This window comes from Nannobrachium achirus (genome assembly GCF_963921795.1).
Source record: "Nannobrachium achirus genome assembly, chromosome: 14".
NCBI lineage: Eukaryota > Metazoa > Chordata > Actinopteri > Myctophiformes > Myctophidae > Nannobrachium > Nannobrachium achirus.
The window spans coordinates 16,243,923-16,254,161 of NC_137821.1; the positions used below are offsets into that span (position 1 = coordinate 16,243,923).

At 42.2% G+C, this 10,239-nt stretch overlaps 1 protein-coding gene across 1 annotated transcript in view; it reads right to left on the reverse strand.

Annotated features, from left to right (window-relative positions):
• Positions 1-9,687, reverse strand: part of hspa12b (heat shock protein 12B) — a 36,676-nt gene extending 26,989 nt beyond the window's left edge. The window contains exon 1 of the mRNA XM_080741979.1: positions 9,569-9,687. Coding sequence (XP_080598105.1) covers positions 9,569-9,571 — 3 coding nt within the window. The 5' untranslated portion in view covers positions 9,572-9,687. The remainder of the gene's footprint in view (positions 1-9,568) is intronic.
• Between the last annotated feature and the right edge of the window lie 552 nt (positions 9,688-10,239).

Genomic DNA, 10,239 nt, shown 5'->3' on the forward strand with positions numbered 1-10,239 from the left:
AGCAGCGCTGCACCAGCAGCAGGTGGGTTCAGTCAAGTCAACGTTTAAATCATAAAAACACAGATTGCTCATTTAACCGTGAGGTTACAAATGGACCTGTACGTTAATAAATGAACACTGGCTTTACGCTGCCAGATCATTCAGTTCGAGTGACTTTTTCTTTCTTTCGTTCTTTTTCTTTTCAGATTTTCCTTGACCAAAATGGTTTGTTTCATGTTCATGCAAGTCTAATGGGTTTTAACCATTTTCTGTACTTACCTAAATCTGTAAGTGTTTTGGTGTGCGTGCGTGCGTGCATGTGTGCGTGCATTTGTGTGTTGCTCTTGGGGGTCCATTTACACCACAGGGATCTGATTCCCCCCACCGGAGCTGTGATTGAAAGCATACATTAACCCCCAGTGCTCTCCCTCTCTGCACGCACGCACGCGAGGACGCGCACACGCACGCAGGCACACACAATCTCCCTGTCCTGTCATACTTCAAAATCAAATTAGAGATAGAACGAGTGTGTGTGTGTGTGTGTGTGTGTGTGTGTGTGTGTGTGTGTGTGTGTGTGTGTGTGTGTGTGTGTGTGTGTGTGTGTGTGTGTGTGTCTGGAAGCCATTACCTGCCATGTCTCCTCCCGCTGGGGCCCATATGGACCCTGCCATGCCATGCCATCACCTCTCTCTCTCACTGTTTCTCTTTCTCCCTCTCATCTCTCAGATTGTTTCTATACACCTCGGATTCTCACTTTCTCGTTTTGCTATATACTGTATAGTCTTTCTCTTTTACAGTTGCATTATTGTCTCCACCAGCCGAAGGCATGGGGGAGAGTATGTTTTCCCCTTCGTCCGTCCGTGTGTCCGTCCGTGCGTGCGTGCGTGCGTCCGTCCGTGTGTCCTCGCAGTTTGTGTGCACCTAATCTCAGTCGCCGTTGGCCCGGTCGCTGCCAAAGTGAGCACACACATTCCCTGGATGCCAATCTAGAACCTCTGCCCTAAACTTTTCAAATGGGCCTTTTCTAGCGCCACCTAGTGGCCGATGTTCGCAAAACACATTTCTGTGCACTACTCTTACAGATTTCGTCCAAAAATCCTACAAATCGGTAGGCAGTATCTCGACAGTCATGTGATCGACACGGATCTGTCCGATTTAGCATATTCCATCCTGATTGGCTAAGATTGGCTTCCAAAGTTTGTAGGATTGAGCCGTTTTGAACAAAATGCCTCAAATCCCAAACGCAAAGTGCAATTATCATGAAATCGCGCAAACACGTTCCCACCAGGTCGAGGAAGACATGCCACTTAAAATATTTGAAATCAGCCTCATGGTGGCGCTATAACAGGCCGATTTGTGGTTTTACCTATAACTCCACCAATCAGTTTCAAACTTTGTAAGCGCACTCCCTAGAGGCCAAGGAAAAACCCTTTCCCTGCATTTTTCACATCAGCCTTTTATAGCGCCACCTTTGGGCCGACTTATGTAAAACACATTTTTGGATATTACTCCTTCAGATTTTCTCAAAAAATAACACAAATCGGTACACAGTATCTCTATAGTCATGTGATCAAGTCTGATCCGTCTGATATTTCATATTCCATCCTGATTGGCTAATATTAGCTTCCAAAGTTTGCAGGATTGCTCCGTTTTTGAACAAAATGCCTCAAATCATCAACGCAGCTTGCGATTACCGTGAAATTTGCCACACATATTCCCACTATGTCAAGGAACAAATGCTACCCTTTTCACATTGGCCTGTTATAGCGCCACCAGCAGGTAGACTTTAGCAAAACACATTTTTGGAACACAATGCTTCAAATCATGCATGCAGCGTCCGATTGCCATGAAAGGTCTAAAAGGTGAAGAACATATGCCACCCTTTTTACATTGGCCTATTATTTATACAGTAGCACCACCAGGACGCACAGCCTGGTGGAGACCTGTGCTCGGAAGAGCACTGCTTCTAGTGTGTGACTGTTTTCAACCCCTGACTGTGTCAACTCACCTACTACAGTGACCATTACTGCAGAAATCAACAACTATACTACCAGTAAGACGCCTAAGGGCGAGCCATGTGGCCAGTGATGTATATCGGACCAGTTACCCATAAATGGAGACCCCTGGTACCCATATATGGAGATCCATGTACTGTATATGGAGATATGCTATGAGACCCCAAACATGCATACTCAGTTATTCGTTATGTGAAAGTCTGTCTATGACACCTGACATCATACATACATTCCCTTTTATGCCCATATATGGAGATCCCTGTCTGTAGAACCAGCCACACAGATTTGGGCTGTCTTGGCCATCTGTCTTGGCATATATGGATTCTGTTAGTGTGTTATGTAGTCGATGTGGCCTCCATATATGGGCATTCCCTTATGAAGTCCTGTTAATGTAGATATGGGCTTAATATTGATGACATCAGGGATCTCCATATATGGGCATAAAAGGGATTCTGTAAGTGTGGTACCCCTGACATCACAGTGATGTCAGAGTGGCAAACCCATAGACCGTAAAAAAGTGTATATGGACGGACGGATGGACGGAAAAATTATGTGTTGTTTCTCATACTAAACTGCGACCTTCCTCACAAATAAAAACTGGTCAAACATTGGCCAAATTGTCAAATAATATAAGAAGACCTACAAGCTCACAACGCCTCGCAAAACAAAGCGTTGTAGATTGTAGATTGGCTATTTTCACAATATTTATCTGTGGAACGGAGTCAAACTAAATGTAATTCCTCAACCCCTACAAATCCAAGTGCTTATCAGGGTGAGGGTCCCCCAGTTGAGATATGATTATTTTGGGGGGTCCCCAGTACAAATATGATTATCTTTGGGGGCTCGCGGCCTGAAAATGCTGAGAACCACTGCCCTACTGTCTCCTTTCTCCTAGAACGAGGTTATAAAACAAGGATGGGTGAGTGAGTGTGGTCAACCACTCAGAAGTGGTGCTTCGTTCCAAGGTGGAGACAAGCTAGGAAGTCTACGCTTGATGAACAAAACAAAACAAAAACAAAATGTCCATGTGAATTCATAGAACCATAGCTTAGCATAGTTTCGCATAGCCAGTGTTAACTCAAAGCTACACACTCTAATACCCAGCACTTCTAAACTATAATTCTGGGAAGTTGTGCGTCGCGTCCCATATTATCTTCTGGACCTCGCCCAAAACTAAAACATTTAGAACATACTAGAAGCACAGGGTTCAGGTTCAACAGTAAAGCAGGGGTTGCAAACCTTTGAGAGCTTGAGGGCGAAAAGTTTGAGATTTTTTTGTTTGAAAGCTGTGATCGGCGTGCACACGCGTGGTGCATGATCCGTGCACGATCGTGCACGATGGTGGACACGCACACAAATCTAAAAAATATATCTGCGGTAGTTGTGTTAAATACTTGGTGAGTGTTCAAGGAGCTGTGTTCAAAAAGCTACAGTGAAAATCCCAGTAATATTTCAGGGCACCAACGTGGAAAGAAGAATTAAGCAGCCTAGTAATTCCCCATGCAGGAAATGTCCTTTCACTGCTGATTAGTGTACTGTTTCATAGCCTACACACCATTTGTGAGGATATGACACAAAAGAGCTCAGATCAGGGTCTAGGGGTCAGCATACCTTACCCATCTCCTCCAAGATACACACAGGAAGAGCCAAAGGGAAGTGATGGAGTCAGGTGACAGGAAGGAACCCCTGCAGCATTCCTCTCAAGAAACCCCTTTTTATCTGCAGGAGTCTTGCAAGGACAGACAGAAACACAAACACATACATGTATTTCGTCGTGGTCGGGTGAAAACCTTGTATGTCCAAAACCGTTCGTTTTGCATTTATCATTTTTAAAATGATTTGAACTAGTGAAAACAGCCGATCTACAAGCACACAACGCATCGCATCGCGAGGCGTTGTGTGCTTGTAGATCTGCAGTTTTCACTACTTTTGTGCGACAGCCTTGTATGATGCGGGGGCTTTACTTTGCGAAAGAATGTACATTTGAAACTTGGAGATACAAGGTTTCCACCCGACAGCGACGATTTGACATACACACTGTAAAATCCAGTGTTCATTTAACTATAGTGTAAGAATGGATCCATAAGTGTCCTTTCAGAGTTAAATCTATGCTCTTTTTACTGTGCACACAGCCTTTAGCCGCTGTTGTTCCTCTGTAGTTCTATAAATAGACCGTAATCTCAACAGTACTGGAGTGGATGACAACCTGTTACTTCCCTTCCTCCAGATGGCCTTGTGGCACCAAACAGCAAACAATATGCTGTCACAGTACAGGACAGGTTCTAATAATGCTGTGGCCTCCAGTGGACACTCTCTGTCATAGACACGACTCTGACTGATGTCATAGACACGACTATGACATCACTACTATGACATCACTACTATGTCAGTGCCAATCTGATCACCATTGACTTCCAGTATGAAATTAAAGTTCTAGAAATATACATTACAGTAGGACATTGTTTCTCAAACTTTCAAATTTCAACGTCTCCCCTTAACTCTGACAGTGTACACTGTTAGAGTCTGTAACAAGTCTGTTACAGACTTGTATAGGTCCATTTAGACCCCCATAAAGGAACGCACAAAGGAATCCACTTTGAGAACCACTACAGTAGGATATCTAAAAAAGTTGAATATGTGCAAAATATTCAGTATACAGTATGAGACATATTCACAATATTTGGAATATATTCGTTGATTTAATAGCTGCTTGTCCTAATGGCAGCACTATAATTTGAATTATTTTGAAACTTCCTGGGAATGTATGCATGTTCTCAAAAATGTAAGATGTTTTGACTGTAATGACATGCCCAGAATAGACACACCTGGTTTGAAGTGGTTAAGAAAATATACAGTATGTTCGTAGAGACTCCAGGCTCCACACGCTTTTTTATTTTATAGTCCAGTTGTAAAAACTGAACACGCTGCCCACTGGATGGATGTAATAATACATGTAGCTAACAGCCCTGTATTGACTCTGCAGCCATGGAGCAGCATGTAGGCTGTAAGAGCAGTGTTTCCCAAACAATGGATCCGACTCGGAAACCCATTCTTGGATGAAAGACCCATTTTTATGGGAGGAGAGTAAATAAGTAAACTCGATAAAGCCCCGCTGGGCGAAACATTGTTTGGTTGGAAAATAAAATAAAAGACGGGAGAGCATCCTTATCGTTTGCGGACGTTTCCTTTTTTATTCACTTGATCTCGTTTTTGGATCCAGCAACGTGTATAAAACTGTGGGGATGTGCATATCCTACTGCTCTTGTCTAGGAGAGTAAATATACATATTTTGCTTTTATTTCACAAGGTTTTCAAATTAAATAAAACATTTCTCCAGAGGGTCTTGAGCTAAAAGGTTTGGGAGCTGCTGCTATATAGAAAAGGCCTTTGTGTGCATTAAGAAAGGCCATATTGTACCTTTCACTGCCTACGTGTGTGATAACGTGCAAGTTCCTGTTCACATGCATATCGGTGCACGAGAGGGTGTGTCATAATGTTCCAGCTTGGGTGAATATGCATCAATGTCTGTCACTGTGTGTGTGTGTGTGTGTGTGTGTGTGTGTGTGTGTGTGTGTGTGTGTGTGTGTGTGTGTGTGTGTGTGTGTGTCTTCCGCCCCAGCCTTTCCTGTGGCCATGGCGGTCTCCACCCCTGGCTGTGATGGTGAGTTTGTCCACCTTCACGCACGCACGCACGCACGCACGCACGCACACACACACACACACACTTACACTTTCAGGCACCAATGACCTACTTGAATCCGTTTGCTCTTTCAGGAGCATAGGTCATTCATGCATACACCAATACATAATCTAAACAATTCTGCACACAAGCTGCCCTTTGACAAAAGAAAGAGAGAAAGGTACTGTGGTGGGGGTGGCGTGGTACAGGAAAGGAATTTATGATTGAACAGCAATGTTGCAGTGAAGAAGGGGGTTAAGGAAGCAAGAGGGAGAAATAGGAAGTGTGAGACCAGAGAGTGAAAGTGGAGTGTTGCTGTTGAATGGATGCGTGTATCTATTCTGCATCTAGCATGAGGCAAGACCCAAATTCAAAATATTTTACTCAAATCTTTGCTTCTTGGGGTCCCTGGAACAAAATATTTTGAGATTGGGATCCGCGGCCAAATACATATCATTTTGGGAGTCCTTGACATGACAAAGTTTGAGAACCACTGATATAGCAACATACTGTAGGGTTTTTTTTCAGAAAACTGTTAGGATTTAGAAGGCATTTGTAGAATCGGCCTATATCAGCGGTTCTCAAACTTTGTCATGTCAAGGACCCCCAAATGATATGTATTTGACTCCCATCCCCATCTCAAAATATTTTGTTTAAGGGACCCCCAGAAGCAAAGATTTGAGTTAAAAATGTTCACTCTGAATTTGGGTTTTGCCTAATGCTAGATGCAGAATAGATACGCGCTGAATGGAAGGGCCTGTTACTGAGGCAGACAGGACCTCCTGCTGAGCCTGCGGACAGGAGGAAGACATTAGACTGAAATACAAGCATGCTGGCCCCCCAGACTGAGACCCCCGATAACCTCAGGATGAAGAAATGGAAGGGGGTCTCAAAGATCGAGCAAACCATTTCCACTGTTCTAGACTGAAAAGCTCACATTCATGTCAATATATTTGTTGAAACATGCTGATCAGAGTCAGATGAGGGGGGGTTTTCTCCCTGGAGCACTTGTTCGCAAGTTTGCATTGTTTTCTGTGGAAATTCACTTCTACTGTTTGTGCAGGGTGCGTATGAAAGTCGTAAAAAGCCAAACAGACCCCTCAATTACAGTAGGGTACTTTGCACACTCCATACAGACCCAAATGTGTATGTAATTGCATCGAGTGTGTGTGTGTGTGTGTGTGTGTGTGTGTGTGTGTGTGTGTGTGTGTGTGTGTGTGTGTGTGTGAGTGTGTACACACATTACACAAAATACGTTCATGTCTTTTGTCTGCTTTGAATCCCACGTATGAAAGATGTCTGTGGTAGGGACAATGTGCTTCAAATCTCTGCTTTGTGTAAAGTTAGCTAATGTATAACAGATACATCTGAAACGAGAAAGTGGGGTGTAGTTGAAAATACTAGACTGATGAATATAGAATTTGTATGTGCATACGTGCACACCCAACCCACCCCCATCACCACACAGACAGACAGACAGACAGACAGACAGACAGACAGACAGACAGACAGACAGACAGACAGACAGACAGACAGACAGACAGACAGACAGACAGAAAGACGCACACACTTCTTCAATACAGAGAGAATGTGCAGAAATATCATAGTTAGTAAATCAGAACCCCACTGCAGGCAGAATTAAGAATACTATCCTGTTGTTTTCTGTAACTCAGTGGTTTGTAAACTAGAATTAGCTGGTCACAGACCACAGATTACACAACTACAGAAACTAACAGCAGAGATAACAAAGACCGTACTTTTTCTTCAGAGAAAACTTATATAATTATGTATTAGTGGGTAGAGAATCAGGGACAGGCATTATGCAGGAGGACAGGGAGTCATTAAATGTCCTTCTGGTGCCTCACTGTGGCAGCTGGAGATGGTGCATGTAAATGTTGTAATTGGCTCCCTTTTGCATCAGAATGCCTTATTGTTATGCACATGCTTCCAGTCCTGATGGAAGGTGGACATCTTCATGGGTTCTGTAAACAAGAGTCTAAAAAAATCCAGCTAATAACCTACTCATCAGAGGAAACCTCTCCTTGGTGGTAATCAAATAAACTCACTATGGACACATGATCCAGTGTGTGGATTCTTTTCTAAATACTTTCAGTTGTTTTGGTACTTGATTTAAAATCAAAATATGGCTACATGTTGTTTTTTAAATATTATTATTATTATAATTATTATTTTAGTTTCATCCACTATACTGGTTTAATCGGGGCACCAGGGTGTCTCACCTGGTAGAGTGCAATATAAGGCCCCAACTCTCCTACCATTTCCTGTCTCTCTCCACTATCACTATCAAATGAAAGATTTTTGAAGAAGTCATGAAAATGATTACTTTGAAAACCACTGCCCTGAGATTGGTTACAAGTTAACACATCTCTATCAAGATCTAGAGTATTGCATTGAGATTGGTTACAAGTTAACAAATCTCTATCAAGATCTAGAGTATTGCATGCTGTCCCTTACCATGTTTTCTAAATATCAACTTGTATGTTCCTACTGTACTGTATGACTGTACATGAACAAAGAATCTGTCTTTCCAGCCTGCAGCCGCATGGTTCAGCTAATAGGCCTGTGCAATCTCTTAGTCACAGGTGCCCTTTTCGGGTCAAAATAAAAATAATAATTAAAAAAATAAATGTATGTGAAACTTTTTACTTCAATTTAGACTGTACTCAGAATGTTTCCTGGCTGAAAAGATGCCCAAATGTACTGTATGTGATTACATCACACCTGAGGGTCATTTAAAGGTACCCACACCAAAGGGCATAGTATACCCTGACCAATACCCAGGCCTGTGCTAATACCAGATGAGTCTAGTTTCTATTAATAATATTCTGTTCGTATTTGATTAGCACAGCAGCAGATTTGAACCAGAATACATATGATGTATTTGTGTTTCAAAATTGCTGCCTAACGGGCGCTCTGGTGGCGCAGCGGTAAAGTCCCTGCACACCACCATGGAGGTTAGGGGTTCGAATCCGCCGTGGTACAACTGGCTTTGTCTGCGTTGACACGTGTTCGTGGGAGGGAAGCTGAGCTGGGAGGTGATATAATGGTGTGTAGGAAGTCCCACCTGTCAGTGGGAAGTGTTGGGCAGGAGGAGTAGGACAAAGGCTTTACGTCCACCTGGGGGGCGCTCGTCACTGGTAGGTGAGCCAGTAGGATTATACAACACAGAAATGTGTGTGGGGAGGAATCAATTGGCATAACAACTAAATTGGGAGGGGGTAAAAAGATTATTAGCAAATCTAGATTTTAGAAAATATTTTTGTATTTGTTGCCAAACCAATCAAACAAAGCTATGGGGAAAAGCACCAGAACCCCCAAAAAAGTATGACACATTTTGGAAACCTATGCACAGAGCCTATTACTGAACTTTAGATAATATAAGATAAAGCAGAAATAGAGAGATAATCACAAGTGGCTTTGAGATAATTGTATATATTAACCTGTCCACATATTCCTGCACACAGGCCCCAGAAAATAAACAGTCATCACAATTTGTGTGTGTGTGTGTGTGTGTGTGTGTGTGTGTGTGTGTGTGTGTGTGTGTGTGTGTGTGTGTGTGTGTGTGTGTGTTTAACATGTTTGAGGTTGTGACTCTAATGCAATATTTTATAATAATAGACAATTTTGTCAGACAAGATGCCTTCTTGATTCAGTTCACTTTAATAAAAGACTGCATTAGTTATGACTGTGCAACATCTCCCTAGACATTACTATTGAGGACACTTCCAATTTTTTTTTTTTTTTTTGAAATGTAAAATTGTTTGTGTATATGAACTGACAGGAACCTGACTGACATACAGTACACATGCCAGAAAACACTTTTTTACAGAGGAGAGTTGAAATTTACTCATGCAAAATGTGAACAAGCACTAACCATAAGGTATCATTGCTGTAGACACATGTACACTTGCTGTCGGTCTCACTAGCCTCCAGGCACCAAGCAGACACCGGCTCACAACTGGTTTGGTGACTGAAATCCTGCTTCATACCAGTAAAAGACACAAGAGAGAGACTTAAATTATATAATACTATTGTACTATTTATTGTAGATAGTATGATGGTCAAATCAAATAGTAAATGTAACAGTGTATTAACAAATTATTATGTAAACTCAAATTACTCTAACACCAACAAACGTCATGTTTGAGTCACCACAGCCAAAGCAACTTTAGACAATAAAGTATCTTATCTATTATCATTTGATGGATGGGGTGGGAGGGGGGGGGGGGATAATATGCAGGAGTGTTAGCGGCGCCCTCTGCTGTGATATGAAGGTAATGGCTGTTCTTATGTACAGCTCTCAAGAGTCTCAGGGGCTTCATTGATTGATTGAAGAGTTTATTAGCACTTTGCAATAGAAAAGAGTACAGTTTCATGACAGCACAAATCACTGGTACAAGGTCAACTAAAAGGAGATCCTAGTATGCTTTACCGCTTATTTACACAGGGACCACTTTATGTATCTGATATTTGAAAGTCAGATGGATAGAACAGAGTACTTTGCATAGGATAACATAAATTACAAAAGCAGAAAAGAAAATAATA